The 20,849-nt window shown below is 46.2% G+C and overlaps 1 protein-coding gene across 3 annotated transcripts in view; it reads left to right on the forward strand.

Moving 5' to 3' along the window:
• dym (dymeclin) overlaps positions 1-20,547 on the forward strand; it is a 44,062-nt gene extending 23,515 nt beyond the window's left edge. For all 3 annotated transcript variants that reach the window (XM_068574484.1, XM_068574485.1, XM_068574487.1), the window contains 3 exons: positions 9,728-9,910; positions 12,305-12,418; positions 20,301-20,547. In XM_068574484.1, coding sequence (XP_068430585.1) covers positions 9,728-9,910; positions 12,305-12,418; positions 20,301-20,450 — 447 coding nt within the window. In that variant the 3' untranslated portion in view covers positions 20,451-20,547. The remainder of the gene's footprint in view (positions 1-9,727; positions 9,911-12,304; positions 12,419-20,300) is intronic.
• The last annotated feature ends 302 nt before the right edge of the window (positions 20,548-20,849 follow it).

The following is a 20,849-nucleotide window of genomic DNA, read 5'->3' on the forward strand; positions in this document are numbered from 1 at the left end:
CCTTCCTTCAGGCCTTATTCGAATGCTCTGTTTTATTTACACGCATTCATAAACACCCACCGTATATGACTGGGAATGGAAGAGGAGAGCATGAAGAGAGATTACTCTGCCCGGATTAAATCTTCCCCGTTAAAGATTTTGTTCCAGCTGTTTCCATAAGAGCGCACACTCTGTGACTACAACGACAAAAATAACCAGACGCACACACACACACACACACACACACACACGCGCAGCTAGAGGTCAAAGTGCGAGGTCGTTGCTCAAGGGCACGAGGCACATTTCAAGTGGGATTTTTTTATTTATTTTTTTTCACGGGAATTTTACAACAAGAGTTTTGTTCCTAGAAAAATGTCTGACATCCAGTCTGGGTCAAAGACTTGAAGACAGAGCTGGTCAACGTCTCTGATACCGCTGCTTATCCTGGAGCTTAGACTATACTAACTCATGTGACATTGGTTCCCATGTCTAAGGGTTGCTGCGGCTCATTGTTCTCAGCGAGGAGTCAACTTTACTGACATCTCAGGATTGAAAGGAACATATTGTCTTGTTTGTCTTCCGAGCGCAATTAACGTTTCACACGCATTGGGTTGTAAACAACGTCGAGGTCTCGGCGTTGTTTCTTTCTCGGAGCTTTCCCACAGGGTTTCAAATCGTTAGCGGTGCTGCTTCCAATTTCATCATAAATCTGCATTTTCTTCATTAATAAACAAATACATTGTGTGTTCTGTAAAGAAATGTAGGAACAATAGCTACCACCACTTCCCAGAGCCAAGCAACACATGAAACTTAGAGATATTATAATATAATGTATAATCACAGTAAAGCAGCACATCCTTATAGTTCAGAGTATAATTGAGAATTTTGCCATTTTGTACTAATTTAAAAAGGATTCGATCGATGATAGAAATAATTAATCTATTATTTTGAAGACAGTTTTTGCTTTATTTACAAAATAATTTCATAGAAAACTAGAATAAACAACAGATCTGACCGTTGTGGTTCAGTGAATTCTTCTTTTTTTGATCCGATTCTTTCCGTGTCGACAAAATCTGGTCAAATATCACAGATGGAAACTAAACTGCGATTTAAATGTTCAATAGAACAGCAAATCTGAAAAGGTTATTCCATCCAAGTTAATGGTTGCAAATGTTATCTCCAGGCTAAGAGCGAGCTGACAGGCCGTTTGTCTCTTCCCTCTGTTATCAGTGGGAGGCTTTGCACTCATTCTTTACATAAAACCTGATGTATAGCTCGTCCTATCCGGCCACTTATAATGACTTCACACGCGGGTTCTGTAGATGTGACGCCTTAAAGAAGTTGCGTCGACTCCCTTTGCTTCCTCCATCTCTCCTGCAGGAGTAATGGATGTGGCAGAGCAATTGAAAGCAGCTTGCTCTGGTGAGGTTTAGGGACCTATAGGGGAGAGATGAGGAGAAAAGAAGAACAATAGAGGAGGAGAAACCAGCGGAAGGTGAGGCGTGGTTTGGAGAGAGGCCGGGCTCGCGATATGCATCTGGAAACGACGTCATTCGGCCGAGTCTGGCTCTGCAGAGAGAACTAATGTTTGTTTAATGTGGGATTGTCCTGGTCGTGTAATTGCTCTCTTTTACAAGGGAGCGGAGGATAAGAACAAAAACTGTCGTCTAATGCGCTAAACCGTGGGTTTAAAGCCGGGCGCGTTCTGCTGGTGCGTTAATGTCTCCCTCCTCCATGTCCCTCCCTCGCTGCCTCTTGATGTCGGCCTCATGGTCTCTCTCTCATGTATACAGACACACAGCACACCCCCCCATCCCTGTATGTGTTTGTGCTGCTGTGTCTGGTTAGTGTCAGGGAAGAAAGAGGGAAGGGTAAGGGCCCCTGCAGGCCCCGGGGGGGCAGCCAGAGGCTCCCAGTCCAAGCAGGCCAGCTCTCTGGGGGCCCTCGCTCTGCAGCCTCGGCATCTCTGATTGCACTTTTTGTTTTTTCTCTCCCTCTCTGCCCTTTGAGATATGTGCAGTGACATGCAATATGTGCTCGCACCACGCAAGCAAACATAGGCAAAAAGAAAGGACGTATGAGCTGTGTGTTGCGTTGCGTTGCGTTGTGTGTCTATGTTAATGCTCCCAGCTCAGGGGTGATGTTACTACTGTGCCTCTTCGTCTGTTTACTGCTGCGCATTCCTGGGAAGAGACTACACACACACACACACACACACACACACACACACACACACAGAAAGAGCCAGAAGCATGTTGGACCACCCTGTCTATGTGTTTATGTGCGCTGGTTGAGTCACAATCTGTGATCTCTTTTTAATAGCCGTAGTAGACACATGCCATAGCTCTGTAGCACCATTCCCTTTGTTTAGGAAAAAAAAAAAAAGCAGAGCCCGAGGATAAATCAACAGATAATAAACATTATGCCTTCTGTTTATTATCAGGCCTTCCAGGAATTTACCACTTTCTGTTTTTGGGCCACAGAATTGTTTTGTGAAATTACAGTTTTCACATTAATGCTTCAACAGCTCAGATGAGAAGTTGTGTTTGTAAGTCGATTGTTGTGTACAGTCTCTGAGGTACAAGTCGTACGGATCATGTTAAACCAACCGAACATCAGAAAGGGATCTTTTTGATTTCTTTACTTGATGTTACGTCGTCAGTCGGTGGCTCTCGTACATGAGACAATGATCTATATGCTGATATGCTCTCACACTAGTGAGAAAAATGTAATATATAATATCTACCCACATCTTTACTTTACTATTTTTAAGTGTTTAAACATTGAATATATGTGTTTATGGCTCCAATCATGTAGTTATAAGCAGCTATAAGAATACTGTTACTGTTTATATTCAAAAAATGAGAACTTCTCTTGTGAAGACATGTTTTATATTATTAAATCTGTTTTACCACGTTGTACAGTGATGAACACTGTTTACGACTATTCATAGTGAGTTACAAACCTTTTTAAATGTTTATATGCTGCCAGTAGAGACTACTTTTTATTATTGGTGCATTTTCTGGAAGATTCCATGAAATTGTATGAATGTATTTCAGATAAATTGGTCTTTTTTCATGCTTTCCTGTCCACGCCTGGTATTTCTCCCGACTGCACATTTTGAGTGAAATGACTATATTTAGTGAGGCTTTCACAGCTTCAGTCACAGATGGGAATCTCATACATGTCCAACATCTACTTCTCAGTCTCTGAGATTGTTAAATATTGCAGGTTAATCGAACAGCCTCGCGCTGACCGTCTCCCATGCCCATTGCCTCTCCTTAATGGTGCTGATGGGAACGCTGGGATAACTGGGATAACGCTATGTGCAAGGCCAGAGACCAGTGTGTCCGTCACACACGGTTCACCTGAAAGTATGGATGGATTGAAGTGTGAACTATCCTGTGTATATATATATATATTACCATCTTTTGATGTAGAACCAATTCCCCCCCAACATCATCATAGTGCTTTACTGAGATCAGAGGTTACAGTGCACACACACACACACACACACACACACACACACACACACACACACACACACACACACACACACGAGTCAATCCATGTGAGGATGCCCAGAGGGCCGAGAGGGAATAAGAAATGAGGAATGTAAAGGGCGCCTATACATTCAACTTTTCATAACTTTCAAACCTTGAATGTATCTGAAAGTCGAAGGTTTTGACTACGTATAGCAGGATGAGGAATATTAACGAGGTTGTGATGCCAAGTGTTTCTGAATTCACCTCGTGAAGCAGTGCAACCGCCTAACTAGCATGTTACTCACTTTTCTGGTATCGGCTCTGCTCCTATCTCACAGAAACATCCTCAGGCAATAGGAGCTGCTCTTTCGTCTGACTTTTACCTTATTTTTATTTTGGTTTTCTAGGATCCAGCACCTGTAAACGTTTCTCGTTTGCCTACGTTAGCCAATCAAATCCATGCAGGCGCGCACATTCTTTGAAGATTATCTTGTAACCGCACCCCATATTTCTACCGTTTACCACGATAGAAGATAAACAGATTGCCGCTGTGATAACGGTCCAGAATAGCAAAAAGACTTCCTCATTTGGTGTCCGATAGGTCTTCAAACACAGGGATGGTGCTGCACGTCCTGTATTGTGTTGTTCATTGTCTCGCCAGCACCTGAAGCATGAAAATGTAAAATAGGAGCCGTGACCCTTCAGACAGATGCTACTTGCTCATTATGTGTTATCCTCTCAGTCTCAACACAAGCCTGTCCCCTTGCTCTCATTAAGTCAGCACCCTGCTGAGCGCTGACTCACTCACTGACCCTTTTTACTCTCATCGTCTCTAAATGTCTCGCCTCACCTGACGAGTGAAGACCATGCTAGTCTCCTACCTTCTCTCCTCTTTCGCTCTGACCCGCTCTCTGTTTATTTTACGGGCAGCAGGAGAGCCACCTCTGCAGGCAGCAGGTGTTCCCGGGTCCTAATGATTGTCTGTCTCGGCGTGGCAGGCTGGGCAGCCCTGCTGTGCGCCGATCTTTTACTGATCAATGCGCAGCAAAACAACACAGCAAGCAGCGGATCAATTAGCGCTGCCCACCTTCCTGCCACAGGGCTGTTGCAGCCCTCGGCGTCATCTTTTTTTTTTTTCATCGTAGTCACTTGCGTCATCGTCAACGTTACCGCTCCCCCTTCCTGCTGTGATTGTTTGCCAAACCTCCCAGAGGTTGTGAGCTTTATTTCAAACTGATAATAAGCTGTCTGTCTGTGAATATGCCGGACTTCCCCTCCACACAGACGGTGATGCAGCAGTTGTCCGACGCCATCTTTCCTAAACGGATCCTAGCGGCGCGTCGTTGGTGCCGTAGTCCTGGAGGCGAGCGCTATCTCTGTTGGCCTCGCTCTGTGTGTGTCTGTGTTTGCAACAAAGGATGTTTTGTGAAGCTATGGGGTACTAAGAGGCTGACCTGGGCACAATGCTCCACAAAATGCTGTGATTATGACATGGCTGTGGGACCATAATGCAGGTCAGACAATGACCTATTTAAAAAAAAAAAAAAACTCCCACAAGACTGAGCAGGCTGCTGCTACTCAGCCAGTCTGACCCTCTGTCTGTCTGCATGGGGACTTTTCCCCTCTCTCTTTATGATCTACTTCATCTATCTTACCTTCCCTTGTTCTTTTTGCCCATTACAACATTGCATCCAGGATTAAAAGTGCAAAGATTCTTTGACATTCGGATTAGCGGTTCATATTGTGACAAAAACGTCTGGCTCTGAGCTGTGACTGTTAACTCTTCCTCTGTTTGTCTTCCTGCGTATCAGTCTGTGTTTATCTGCATGCCCTTGTCTTTGTCAGTACTCTTTCTTAACACGTCTGGTTTGTCTGCCCTGCAACAGCCTGCAGTGAGCAGCGGGGCCAGCCAGGGAATCACTAAGCTATTGGTTTAATGATGCCAGCCCCTACTTTACAGGGATTTACATGTCTGTGTCTCTAAACACCCTGTCCACACACACACACACACACACACACACAAACATGCATGAAAACACGCATGGGTGTGATAGCACGGCGAGACGCGCACCAACACACACGCGGTGTTGTGTCGGCCATGTCCTTCCCAGTCACTGATTGCATCTGCAAAATCTATAATTTTCCTTGTCAGACAGATAGCAAAGGTCAAACATACCTGCAGACATAACACATTTGTGCTCAGCATGTCGAAGTATAAGCAGCAGAATCACACACACACACACACACACAGGCGCGGTTTGCCTTCCCGTGAGGTTTGTGTAAATGGTGTAAATGGTGAAACAAGTAGAATGGGGGCAGGATCATTGAGACTAATGACATGGCTCATGTCTGAGGCCTGTGTTTTCCTGGGCGGAGAGAAGGCATTTTAACAGCGAGCGGCGGTGACTCAACGACAATGCAGCTGCCTGGAAAATAGCACATGACTGGAGGAGAAGGAGCAGAAAAAGGAATAAATGAGGAAAGAAAGGCTGCCATGGTCGGGTGTTTTAGCGGATACTTCTTTTGGGAAAAACAAGTGCAAGAGAACAGCGTGAGGAGGAGGAGGAGGAGGAGGAGGAGGAGGACGAGCCAATATATTTAAATCCTGTCTGGGTTTCAACTAGACCATGGAGCTCCTAATCTCATCCACTTGACAAATATACACACAGGGCCAGGCAGACGTCTCGCTCGCCTATTTTCATGTGACCTGAATTCCCCAGTGTGGCATTTTTTTCCTTCTTCTTCTCTACCAGGCTAATCTCATTAAGTTGGGTGCAGAGCCAGAGAACAAACACACGAGGCAACCCTCACTCTCGCTCTGCCTTCCTCTCTCTCATCCCCTTTGTCTCCTCTTCATCGCTTTCTCCATCACCCCCACACACACACACACGCCCCCGCTCCTGCTTTCTTCTTCGGTGGTTTCCATTTGCGTCGCCGTCTTCCTGCTCTTCCTCCCACTCGGTTGTCTTCCGTATCCGTCCCGGCTTTCTGTGTAATTGCGGCGCGGCAGAACAGATGATACGGGTCCGGCGAGGCAGCGCAGTCGAGCCCAAAGAGCCTCCGCTCACAGCAACCAAGCCTCGTTATAGCCGGCGCGTCCGCCACCTCCACCTCTTTGTGCCCGCCTGCAAGAGCGCCACGCCGCCCGAGCACGCTCGCCCACCGGCCTGCTGAAGTGCAACGCAGTGCATGTGGCGAGCGTTGCTTCACGGTCAACACAACGGCACAATCATCCTAATCCCTCTGGCTACTTTCAGGGGGAGATTGTGCGACTTGATGTGTGTACAACGGAGGCCACGCAGCAAGCAAAGTTATGTATAAGATGGAGACGAGTTCCTGAAGCGCGGCGGCAAAGATGGAATATGAGAAGCCAGCCCATGCGGTCCTGCTGCAGATGCTGAGCTTGGATTGGAGGTGACGTCGCACTGAGCTGCTGTTTTAAATCTGGTGTTAGCTGGGATTAGCACATTCCTGGTCAAAACAGGTCATCATGAGAACAATGATGTGTGTCATAAGAAAACAATCCTTAAGTGTGTGTGTGTGTGTGTGTGTGTGTGTGTTTACTCTTTTTTTTAAGTTGTAAATGTGTCTCATAGTGCAAGAAAACCAGCTCTTTTTTCTCTTTTTGTTCACACAAAAGAAGCCTCACTGATTCACACGTGTACACATTAAAGATTAAACCGGCTTGCTCAGCACCTCATTCTAATGTATTTTACAGGAATCGCAATACTTCCAAGGGAATACACTTCTCTCATTTCAAGCGCTGAGATGAGACAGGATGTAGCCCAGAGGAAGTCTCTGATGAGTGCCGTCTGAAGGCTTCCTGCAAAGCACCAGATGAGGATTCAAGTTTTGGGAGCAACTGGCTGAACTGGTCATTTAAGTTTTTTAAAGCAGTCATTTTATACTGAAGTCACAATCCCGGCAGTCAGTCGTTCCAGGGATTCGGTCGCGTAGCCGCGACGTTCTGTTTTGTCTTCCTGGTTTTTAAATGTCACCGTCGCTCTGAGCTGCTTTCGCGCCGTGATCGATCGGACGCCGTCTGTTTGGAGGCGCTGAGCAGCGGCGGTCTGGATGTAACCGGACGCCCTGGCGCTGCAGGAAGGCCGAGCTGTGCTGGACTGTCGCTGGACAGGCAGGTGTTAACAGAGGGCAGTCATGCAGACGGATCTTTTAATACTTTTGTTTGACGTAGCCGCATGGCCCTCGTGAGTGGACTCTGAGTGCACCGGTGCCATCAAGGCAGAAGGACCGGAGCCGTCGCGGTGTCGGCAGCACCTGCTTCTCCTCGTGCGAGTCAACATGTCTGCAGCGAAGACGGCATCGCTCCAGTCATGCTGCAATGCGTGCATACCTTTCATATGTTTCACTTTACATAAAGCACACAATGGCCACTTTCAGTGACTTATAATCACCTTATAATGCATTATGAGATCAATTCAAATCATTATTACAAAGATTACAATGTCCTACAACACTATAATACACTGTGAACATTACAACCAAATATTTAAAGTATTTTGATACTTGACCTTATAAGTCATAATATACTATTTATTGCGTTATTTTTATTGTTTTAAAGCATCATTAATATGTTTGAATGCTTATAGCTAGAATTGTACAGTGATATAAGTGGATTATAATACATTATAAGTGTTATAATGCATTATAGACATAGAGCCACCGAGAGGTCTTCTTTGTATTTTAAGCTTCAAATGGAGACATTTTTGATGCCCACAGCTGGTTCACTGTGAGTTTGATGTAATTGTATTGGGTTTATTTTGACAGTATAAATAAGATAAATAGACCAATATTAACGTATTACTGTTTCGATCTTCATAATATAATAATATAATTATAAAAGTGCCCGTTCCAACATGCTGCACGGTTTACAGCGTCGCATCATCTCTAAGCAATTCAACATTTTAAAATAATCTTGCTATAATAGTTTTTTTTCTTGCTTTTCGGCCGATGGGAAAAGAGCGCGTCCATCTTGCAATCAGTGTTTGTTTCCATCGAGATGAAGCAGGTTACTATTCATTGTTTTGTGTGTTTTAAATTGGTTTGGAAACCGGCTGCGTCGTCTCAGGATCTTATCTGCAACGCGCCCTCAGCACATGATGGGTTCTGCAGAGCGCCCGCAGTTGTCACACCCCAGGAAATCATTCATCTTCTCTTGAACTGTATTCTCCAAGTCAACGCTGCGCTGTTGTTGTTTTTATTATCTCTTTAAAGATTATTCATTTTCCCACAGTCTCTCTGCCGTTTCCTTTCAGCGGCACAATGCACAAAGCCGCGCGGGGCGTTATCTCACCGCGCTGGCGTCCGTCTGTCTGTCCGTCTCTGTCGACGCATCGCTGTGAGAACCTGAGTGAACAATGCTCGATAGCATCTCTGTTGTTAAACCGCAGGTAAACTGCAAGTAGAGCCAGATGCTCTGATTAGATTTCACCTTGATGCTTAGATTTCCACCTTAACAAGATGGTTGATTTCCTTGGAACTAGCAGCATGTCTCATTGTAGTGGTAAGGTAACTAGTTTAAGAGCGACCACGAACAGAACACTACGAAGGTTTAAGGTTTCAAAGCAGGAACAGACGTACACGACCCCAAAGAGCCTTCACCTGCATGTCAATAACTTCCATTCCAGGAGCTGTTTCCAGCCTTTGTGCTAAGCTAAGCTAACCGAACTGACCGCCGGTGGTCGCTTCCCATTTACCAGTCCGACATTAGCGTGGTGTTGATTCTCTCGCTTAATGCCGAAACGTGAAGGTGTGTTCCCCAAATCTATTCCTTTTTTATTCTACCTTTTGAGCTTTGAACTCTCACAAACGCTCACCTTCCTGCCGGTTACAGCTTCGTGATGTGGAGTTCTCTCCGCTTCATGTCTGCGTTTCTGAACCGCCTGGTCCGAAGAACTTTGTAGGTAACTCATGTCGGCCACTCGAGCAGTCTTTGCCTCTCTGCTGTCGCTCCCCTCCTCGTCCCACACTGTCACCTGTCACTTGGCGACAGTCGTCTTTGGCTTGGAGAGGAAACCTACTGTGACACAACCTGATCTGTGGCTTCCAGGGTGACCTATCTGTCCCTCACAGAGTCCTACGCTGTCAACTTTCATCCTCCTCTCCCTCCTCCTGCTATTTCTTCCACCCCACCCACCCCCCGCTGATCAATCAGGAAGCAATCATTTAAAAACACCATTTCAAGTGGAACCAGTGTAGTGAGAAACCAATTAACCTTTACATCCTGCGTCTCTCCCCTGCAGGCCCAGGACCTGAATGTGATTGAGGAGGTGATCCGCATGATGCTGGAAATCATCAACTCCTGCTTGTGCAGCTCCCTCCACCACAACCCCAACCTGGTGTACGCGCTGCTCTACAAGAGGGAGCTCTTCGAGCAGTTCAGGACGCACCCGTCCTTCCAGGACATCATGCAGAACCTGGACACGGTCGGTCTTTTTTCACTTCTTCTTCTCCCCTTTCATAGTCACTCGAACATCACAAGTGAGGAGCGAGAGCCAGGCAGCGCTTTCCCTCGTGCCTGGAGTTGTGGTAATTATTCCATGGATCAAGGTTGTACAGATTTTTCCCCCCCGAATGTCCTCTCGGTCTGCAGGGAAAGTTTCAAAAAGCCAAGCGGCGCTGGAACATATGCGAACTGCATCGTTAACATGGTATGCAGTCGGACCGTGCGTCACGCTGAGCCCTGTGAGCTTAAGCAGTATTGATGAATTAATCAGTCCCCTTGTGTCGAGAGGCTGCGCGTCAAATATTCATCGAGTGTTGGGGGAGGAACGAACGGCGTGAGAGAGAGCTGTCATTCATAGCTGCATTTGTCATACAGAGGAGCAGAGGAAGCTTTGGCTGTGTGAGCATGTATGTTAGAGGCGATGGGGGGTTGCTGCATACATACACGGCCATGGCTGTTATCCATAAGTATGAGGGAGGCATGCTATCTGGAATCCCCTCAGTTAAGTCAGTATCCCAAAGGCAATTCTCCGAAGCCTTCCCTGCGCTTGCAGATCCGTGTGTGCGAGCGTGAGATTCAGGATGAGGGGTTGCTTTTTGCTCCTCCAAATTAACCCCATATGGGAGGCCTTCAGAGCTAATGAAGAGATTAGTATGAGATAGACGGACACACACACACACACACACACACACACACACACACACACACACACACACACACACGCAGAGTGCTCTTTTAGGCTCTGGTGTGTTTGAATTCTCCAAAGCGGCCTCAGAGCGTGAGCAGAGAAAACATTGCCTGTAGATGCGTTTTTCTCTGTTGGTTAGACAAATAAGGGCATTAAAAAGAATCCGTAATACCTAGAGTTGTTTTTTTTTTTTTTTTAATGATCAAATATCAAACATTTCTCCGGGGGGAAGAAACTAGCGCAGCAGTGGAAACACAAAATATAGTTTCCTTGATGTTTTTCTTTGGGCTTGAACCCAGAAGGCATCAGATAATTTGAGCTCCACTGAAGAGCTCATTTTAAGTGGGATGAACCCTATAGTGAATTTGTAATGCAGAATACTGTATGTATGTATGTGCTTTCTTAGTTTGCAGCCTGCGGGCACATTAACCCAGCGTCTGTTCGTAGCATGTTGAATTTGGTTTGGAGGTATTTCCCTTTCTAAAAGCAGAATTACAGCCGTTTCTTCAGCTTGAATCCACTTAATTGCAATGATTCTCAATCGGTATTGTCGTAGGATCGCTGTATAAATCCTCCTGTACGTCGCTCTCTATCTCCACATAACATATCAGTACTGTCACTAGGACTCATGACAACCCGTTGGTACGTCCTGCAGCAAAACGTTGTCTCAAAAACAACGAAAAGCTTGTCTTTCTAGTCAACATGTAATGTTCACAACACGCCGCGTTGGAACATTCGTCCTCCACATGTCACTTTGTTCTGTAACTTAGATCTCGGCGTTGCAGCCAGTGTCATCATGAAGGGCGTGGCTGCTGCAACATCCGTGTGACAGCTCCCAACGGCGGGATTACAGGAGTCAATGAGCTTCATGACAGAACTAAAGCTAAAGAGATCAAGAGGCCGTGAGATCATGTGTGTTAAGAAACAGTAGCAGGATTTAATGCTGCAAGACGAGATCCCACCAGAGCTCGACTCTTACTGGGAAACACTGGTGATGCTTGAGAAGTAATATCACAACAATATAACTGCTTTTGTGTATTTCTTTACCGACACTCAAGCTTCTATTGAAGTTTTTTGAATGAAGCTTAAAATGTCTGTAGTCATATTTCATGTTTTAGTCGTAAAAAAAAGGAACAAAGTCCTCACTTTGAATGGTTTGAAGTGTTTTGTCTTTTCTTTAATGAATATAACTCGTCACTGTGCGCCTCCTGTTGTGTGCAGCGAGCAGGAGAACAAACAGTTCGACGACAGCTGTGAAAATGTCTCTAAAAGGCTAAACACAGATGAATATGGATTGAAGCAGAATATTTTGTTGGCTGTAATTACATCCAAAATTGACATGTTTTGTTTCTACCTTTTGTCAGAAAATGAGGTTCTTTCATTTAGTGTTGATTTTTAGCAAGTGTGTTTTTTTTTCAAGCACCAGTCAGTTACTCTGATTTACTGCTAATTCATTATATTTTGACATGTGTGCCAACACACACTCTCATATTAGTGTGTCCATGAATATTTACTGATAACATTGGTGGTAATTTCCAGGTTTAGATTAAACAAAGTTGGTTACAGAGCTTCAGAGTTGCCTGTCGAACTTCCCTGCGTCCAGACTTCATGCTAAGCTAAGCTAAGCTAAACGTCTCCTGGTTTCTGTATCGTGATTGGTTCTTTTCCTCTTGTGTGACCTCGCAGGTAATCGGCTTCTTCAGTCAGCGTCTGGAGCAGGCTGGAAGTGACCTGTCAGTGGAGAGGGTTCAAGAAGTCATCATGAAAGGAGCCCAGGCCCTGCCCACAGACCGCCTGAAGGTAAATCTTTCCCTCACACACACACACACACACAGCAGGGGGGTTGGAGGTAATGGGCGAGCCTTGAGACGAGGAACAGTGAAATATGGGAATGGCGGCAGAAAAAGGAAGAGGGACATATTGGACGTGGAGGTGCATGAGCAGCGGGTGCAGTGTGTTGTCAGGGGGCCGGCAGTTACTGTTGATTTGGTGCTGGGAGGTGAGGAGAAGGAGAATTAGTTTGTCTGGACAGGTGAGAGAGGAAGAGGTATGAGAGAGGTGCATGGACTGAGGCGGGTGAGGGGGGGGAGATGGAAAAGAGCCACTGGGACACGAGACAAAAGACTAAATCCCACTTCTCATTAGCATTAATGCCCATCTTCAGTCCATCTTCTGGCCTTCTGCATGCGAACATGTAATGGCATTTCAAGGAGATGGGATGGGGGAGCACTTTGTCATGGGCACATACGATTGGGGGAGGGAGTGGTGGAGAGGGAGGGCGGGGGGGAATATAAATCTGCCACAGCGCCTCGTTACCCAGCACTCCCTCCACTCCTGGCGGGTTTGCTAACCCCCGCCCTTCCCTCTGCTCCTCCATTAATCAGTGAGGAAATATGTAACCGGCGGTCTCCCCACGCTGCTCCTCACCAGCACAGAAGCTCTTAATTGCATGTTTCATCATGTGTTTCATGTTCTATACTTGGCGGCTGGCTGCAAGGCATTTGTCTCGCTAGCCGATGCGCGAGAGGGATGGTGCACGTCCTCCCTCCTCCACCCGCCGCTCTCGCTATAACACCGCCATGTAACGATCGATTCAAGCGCCGTATTATTACGCACGGAGCCGTATGGATAACCCTGCCGTGTCCTTCAGCAGAGGAGCTCTACCTGTAGTCAGCGCGCGTGTGTGTGTGTGTGTGTGTGTGTGTGTGTGTGTGTGTGTGTGTGTGTGTGTGGTTGAGTCTCACATTGACTCCCCACCACCTGAGTGCTTTCCAGCTCTACGCGGTGACATGAAGCGAGGAGTAGATCTGGGCAAAGTCTCCTCGGGGAGAAGTCCTCGCCGCTTCACGCCGCCATCGCTCAAACAAACCGCCGTCTCTCCACCGCTCGCCTCCCCTCATCCTGTCATAGCGCCACGCGGCTCCGAACGAGGGAAAACCCATGAATTGGATTAATGTTGTGTGGAATCATCGATAAGGGTTCGTAGAATGACTTTCTGCTGTCTCAATCAGCTCATGAGCGCGTGTTAATTATTTTGAATGAATTAGTGAAGGTATTGTGTAAAGTGGTCACTTTGACGTGTACTAGCAGCACAGTGGACCTTTAAAGAATGCTTTATAAGTTATCAAACAGTGTTTTTTACTTCCTGGAGTCAAAACCATCTCGACAGAAACCAGAGAAGTCTAAAAACACCAACGTTGTAGTGTGGATGACACGGACAGTTAACTAGTTAACACTTAATACCTTCATGAACACGTGGAAGCTGCCATGATGAACACGGGTTGAAGACCACCGCTGCACCGCGCGGCTATAAGTATAAAGTTAGAGGTGACAAAAACAATCCTTCTGAACTTCACTGCCACATAGTCTCTGGTCCTGACTGGAGAGCTGTCATTCTTCTGCAACAGCACTGTTTCAACTGTACACACAATTACAGAGTCAGCGGTTTAAGATGTATACACTCTGGAGACCAACAGATGACCAAAGAACTGCCTCAGCTTGACCATGCTCGTAATCCTCGAGTCATTAGGTGACATTTATGGGTCTTGACCTCATTAATTAACCTTCAGTTGTGAGACGAAAAAGTCCAAACTAACCAAAAAAACCAAGGAGAGGAACATCTCCCTCTCCATCAGAGGACTGGCTGTGAAGACCAGTTTCAGTGTGTCGTGTACGCGAGGCCAACACGAGCGGCGTGTGGACACGACGGAAACGTGCCGTTGGGAGGAAGTGACAGTTAAGTAAATAGTTTTGTTGAGATAATATCCAACCGTGTTGTTTTGGGTGAGGGGAACATTGTGGACTCGAGGCTGCAGAAGGAAGCCTTTCTTTTTTTAAAGCACTAACACACAAAGACGTGGACATGTTAATGAGCTCTCAACTGAAAGAAAGGTGGTCAAAGCCCCCGGGTCGACCAGCAGCGCCTCGTCACGAGCCGTCTCCTCTCGCTCTGTGTGTGTGTGTGGTTGTGTGTGTCTGTGGTTGTGTGGTTTCAGGGTGCCTGCGGAATGTGTTGTTTAGCCGGACCGACTGAAATCAGCCTTATTGAGCAGCGACAGGCTGCAGACTCTGTGGCGTGGGAGGAGCTTACCGGCTGTCACTCGCTACCTGGTCGCTCCAAAGCCTCTTTTTGAGCAGCCGAGGAACCGACCTCACCTTTAGGCCGAACAAGGAGTCCTGCAGTAAACCACAGTTCATGTAAAATGACTATTATGAAGATTGTGAACCGTATAGTAGGAGTTACTTGCTCCTGTAAACATAAGCATGGCTCCTATCGATCAGCAGTGCTTGAGCATTAACCGTTAATAAATTAGCCAGGTACAGAGACAGATGCATGAGGCATAGAGCAGTTACTATTTTATGCCAAGCCGGGTCAGTCGTTTGCTCTCTAAAGTGGAAGTGAGTGGAGGCGACTGGGTCTGCAGCCTTCCAGCAGCTTTAGTTGGCACAGCGGCGCTTTGTGACGGATGCTAATGTCGCCGTGCTAAGAAGCTCACGGTGATAATGCAATCATGCCGAGCTGTAATGTTTTGGAATCAACATTTTCTGATGAGCATCAAACACAAATTTCAGCCGGAGCGGAAGGGAGCGTCATTCGTTTGGCAGCTTTTGGGTCAAGAAGCAAAAGATGACGCGCGAGGAAGTCCAAGAATCATAAAGTCACTCCGATGCATCGTGAGAGCGACGTGGACGTGCGATCCAACAGTTTCTCAGAACTATAAATGTCAGCGTAACGGTGATTGTAAATCCATCCAATAGTTAAGATATTTCAGTCTGGACCGAAGTGGAGGAGCGACCGCTGAACTCCAGAGAAACAACATTCATGTCGATTGAAAGCAGAGAAAAGCGACAAAGAAGGAGAATATTTCAGTGTGTGGACAGAAACCATCTCCACTACGTTTAAGTATGTTTAAGTACTTTTATACAAAGTCTTTATTCCATCTGTATATTTAATCATCTTTTTTTATATTTTTTTTACTGTTAATATTATTTTTACTGCAAATTTCTAGTCTGTTTTATTCCCGTTTGACTGTTTATTTATATTACTTTATTCATTTTATCTTATTTACTTGGGAGCAGTGCTGCTGTAATCCTGTAATTTCCCCACTGAGGGACTAATGAAGGATTATTTTAGCTTATTTTATCTTAAAATTAGAAAAGTGGATTTTGAACAAAACCATTTGACAATATTATTATTTTATTCCACTATAGTTTGAACCATGGCCTGAAATCACTCGTTAGCATCTTTCTCTTGCAGTGCTTGTGCTTGCATCTCAGTGTGTGAGTGTATTAGTGTGTGAGTGTGTGTGTGCGTGTGTGTGAGAGAGAGAGTGTGTGTTCATATTTGCTCCCTCGCCGCATTCTTCTCCGTCTGACCGAGCGCTGACAGCACAGCGGCGTGCAGGCGGGAAGGAACACGGCGTCCTGACTGAAGATATGAGGCCAGCCAGCCAGCCTGTGTCCGGGGGCCAGGGCCCGACCCGCCAGGACCCAAAACCCACTGATACCAGCCGGGCCAAGAGGCCCAGACGGCTGCCAGACCGGGAACCGACAGAGGAGGGGAGGAGGCCTGAGGAGAGCCAGAGGAGATGCGATCAGGGAGGAAGCTGCAGTAGAGACACAGATAGTGACGGGTGGTGTGATGGAGGCTCTGATGCTCCTCAGGACAGTCGGGGACATGTTTGCTGCGACATCCAAGACTTCCTGTTGCGCCAAATCCCTCCGTGCTGCTGTCCAATGTTGTCCAATGTGAGACCAGGATCTTCTCTTTCTGTGCTCAGCATCTGATTCATACGTCTTGTAGCGGCGTTCCGTCTGCATTTTCTTAACGCAGCTAAAGAGCAGCGGGCACTGAGTTTTCTCGCACGCGTATGAAATCAGACCGTTCGATTCCGTTTCTTTGTCTTTTATTTCTTAAGCAAAATGTACAAAATAATAAACGTTCAAAAACAATATACGGTCCATTGATCACACGGTAAAAAAACTGTCTGCTCTCAACCCTAATGCGGCTCTTTCCCCTCCACCTGATGCCTTTATGACGTCATTTAAACACCTGGTGCGCTCGTCTGTCATTAACATAAACATCTTTCAATAAAATTCAAAAATAAAGTTCCTCCGCAGTGAGCATAATTCTACAGACTAAATTCTAAATACTTCTGACATTTTAATTAATCTAAAACACACTTGTGGCTCTTACACGTCTATTTTCCACATGATAATAACAATAATAACAGTGCGGCCTGATGTTTACCGCTTCATTGTCCTGATTTGTTGTCGACTTGTGTGTCAGGACTTTGTCTCACATTCCTTGTCTGTGCAGGGACTTTATATCCCTGCCTTTTTAGGTTAATATGTTCTGTTTCTTTATCCCCAATAATAACCTTTCCATGACACAATACAGCAGAGAGGCTCGTGAGAAGAACATTCTTGTTTTGAAGAGAGGACGTTTTCTGCCTTTATCGTCGGTGTTGGGCCAATTACAATTATTCACAAAGCATTTTAATAGACCGTTGCGTACTTCTAGCAGAGCTCTGATGTGTATTTGTTTGTTCCTGAACGCTGCACTCGCTGCTCATATGCGACTGCATCCAGTCCTGGTTTGAGAGAACAATAAAATAATGAAGAATATAAACGTAAATACTGTTTTTTAATGTCCTCGGACTGCAGAAAGCGGCAATGTGCAGTATTATATTGCCACAGTGGCTTCCTGTCTGCCGATAGATGTGTTTTAATGAAAACCATCACTTAAAAACATGAAATGAAGTTGCTGCTGACACCATATGTTCCCCATATTGATGATCTGCATCGTTATTGGAGCCTTTTTGTCCATACATTTGCAAATTAATGAGGGAAAGTGTTTGATTCCTTAACGCTCAGAGAAACGATCTTAATACCACACGCGTGTTTGTCGACACAGCCGTGTTTATTGATTAATGCTTTAATTATCTTAATGGTGTAATTAGCATAACTAGTTGTGTTTCATTCATCAAGAAGATTACGGGAGGGACGTTCATCAGCTCAACTGCCTCCCGCCTGAGTTTGTTTGTGCGTACGAGGCAACAAAGCGGCTGAAAGAAAAGCAAAACATATTTCCATCATGCAACATTTAAAGCAGCGCTCTCTATATGTATAAACTTCATCCTGTGTGCATGCCAGTGAACGTGCGGCTGGCGCGAGCGCCGCCCCGCACCATATGAACATTTGATGAGTTTGTACGCTTTGCCTACGCGACCGTCGCCTACACAACAAATACCAGCCCGACAATACAGCTCCTGCATTGTGTCTCGCCGTCACAATGGCGGCGGCGGTGTGTGTGTGTGTGTGTGTGTGTGTGTGTGTGTGTGTGTGTGTGTGTGTGTGTGGTCTGGCCTCAGCAGCCTGGCATATGGCCTGTGACCCCGCAGCCCCGCCGTCTGTGTCATTATGATACCGATAGTGTGGCTGTGAATAGAGCCAGCCAGGACTCAATAGAGCGGACTGGGACCGGCGCATAAAGGCCCTCAGCGTCTGTCTTTCAGCGCAGACTGATTACTGGCTGTGTGTGAGTCTGTGTGTGTGTGTGTGTGTGTGTGTGTGTGTGTGTGTAGACAGCAGGATATAATGAGGCACCCTTGTATTATTGATGTTCTTCTTTTCGCTGCCTACCTGCTGTCCAGGGGCTTTCGATTGGCTTCAGGTGGGTTTGGGGAAGAAAAAGCGAACATCCAGTATATTTCTACTGCGGATGTTTTGAAGAGGAACGTCTCGTCACAGAAAGACTCAAAGACTCAAAGACCGTAGCAGTCGCTAAGTCACCTTTCCACATGTCCATCAGCACATTTGTCCTTCAAATGTGATGATTTTCTGCCTCCCTCTGTTTCATATGTTTGGGAACTGACCGCGTTTAGGTTTATAAGGTTTGTTGAATAGATGGATGGAGGATAGATACTACATACATACTAGATAGATACATACTAGATAGATACATACTAGATAGATACATACTAGATAGATACTAGATAGATACTAGATACATACTAGATAGATAGATACTAGATAGATAGATACTAGATAGATAGATACTAGATAGATAGATACTAGATAGATAGATGTTCCAGAATATTCGCATGAAGCAATAAAGAGGCAAATTAAATGATTAACATTCAAGTTATTTAACCTGCACGTGCAACCGCTTTGAAGAGCTGGAACTTTTCTTTTTCATTTTCGCTTAAAATATGAAAATGAAGAATTGATTGTGCAAGCCGTGGTTTTCCTGTCAATGTAACTGCTCTCGTGCACGCTGCAGTAAGTCTGCAGGGCGCTACAGTCCACGCCCACATGTGTGTTGTTGTCTCTTTTTCGGACATAATCACCGCTGCGGCATGAACCCGATCACCTCTCGGGGTCCAGCTCAGCGAGTGTTTTGTGCGCTGACGAGCCGTGTCATGACAGGCTGAAGCTTAAAGGCCTGAGTGGCTCTTACCAAGTAATCAGGTTACTCAGCACTTCTCCACGAGTCTGAACAATGAAGCTGACGGACCGCTCGGTGAAGTGACGCCCTCCCGTTCGGCTGCGCTTCATTAGCTCGCCTTTTGTTTCTTCTCATCGTATTTATTTGTTTCGCGTCGAGCTCTGTTTGCCCGTCGGTTTCCTCGTCGAGCCCCGAGCGACACTCGGTCCGCCGCCGTCAAGAAACGAGTCGCCTGCCGGGTCGCGAGGCGGCGTGAGCGCGTCGGCCTCGCCGACACCGGCTGGTACCGGGTGTTACCCCACAGACGGGTGGAATTACATCTGCTCGTGCCTGAAAAAGAGTAATTACCACCAGGCCTGAACAGGTTGACCTCCCTGTATGGCCGAAGCGCTTTACACACCTCCATTCTGGTGAAAGGGGACGACTTGTGGACCCTTTGGTGTGAAGAACTGCAGCTCTCATGGATTTCAATGCACGATGGTTTAGTTTTGTTATCAGTTCAATTGATTCCTGAAACGTACTGCTCCCTTCATCTCCTCAGCTGAGGGAAAGCTTGAAAAGAAACAACTTTATTTTAGTGTTTTTACTTATTTGTGTCGAATTCCACTGAATGGATGGACGGACGGATGGATGGATGGATGGATGGATGAATGGATGGATGGATGGATGGATGGATGGATGGACGGAGTCGTCTGAGAGGAAACCACGACACAAACCTGTGAAGCTAACGTTAGGAAGACAAACAAGAAGAGAAATTTAAAGAAAAAGGTAGCAACAGCATTTAGTTTCATACTTAAGCAAGATCAATGATCCCTCTGATCAATGTTGATGCAACAGAGTTGAGCTGGGCAAGTTGACAAGAAAATAAAACTCTGAAAACCTGATTTTTAAAAGAGTAAAATGGCTGCAGAGGTTTTTACAAATAATAGAAAAAAAGAAAACCTTGCTGTACTTTCTAATGAAAAGCTGCAGACTTTACATTAAAAAGCACTCGAGGTCGTCTGGGATGGAAAGTAGAACCGTGCTCAACTCGTGTGACAGCTCAAGGCAACGGGCAACGGGCAACGTCAACGGGCAACGTGCTTGTCAGCGTGTTGGTTTTCCATTATAGAATCATCTCCAGATGGGTTTGACTCATTTTGTTTGTTTTCCTGATAAAACCCGCTCTCTCGCCGAGTGCAGAACCATCTCGGGCCCTCTAACTGTCTCTGCGTCTCTTTTTGTCTGAAACAGAAGTTTCCGGAGCTCAAGTTTAAGTACGTGGAGGAAGACCAGCCGGAGGATTTCTTCATCCCTTACGTCTGGTCGCTGGTCTTCAACGCTGGAGTCGGCCTCCACTGGAGCCCCCACGGCATCGAGCTGTTCAGCATGGACTCTGGCTGAAGCAGCAGACCTGTGTGTGTGTGTGTGTCTGTGTGTGTGTGTGTGTCTTCATCCCCCCGTTCAGTAAAGGAAAAAATATTAAAAAAGGACTGACGGCTTGTGTGTTTGGGTTGGGTGTGTGTGCGCATTGCCCTTTATAGTATGTGCACGCTGCTTTTGAAAGTGCCTCGACCTCGTGCGGACCGGTGTTTCTTCTTATGCACAACCTCTCTCCTCTCCTCGTATCGTGAGATGTGTCCTCGGCTTCATCGCCGACGCTTCGTCTGTGCCGTTGAGTCCTCTCGGTCCTCTCGGTGCTGTCGGGACAAACCCAGCCGGCGCCTGAGCGGCTTCACCTGCGACCGACGGCACACGCCGAGGTACACGTCTCCTGTCGGACGGCGATTGGCTAATCCTGTT

This window comes from Clinocottus analis, unplaced genomic scaffold (assembly GCF_023055335.1).
Source record: "Clinocottus analis isolate CAN_PGR_092001 unplaced genomic scaffold, fCliAna1.0.p SCAF_13, whole genome shotgun sequence".
In the NCBI taxonomy this organism is placed as follows: domain Eukaryota; kingdom Metazoa; phylum Chordata; class Actinopteri; order Perciformes; family Cottidae; genus Clinocottus; species Clinocottus analis.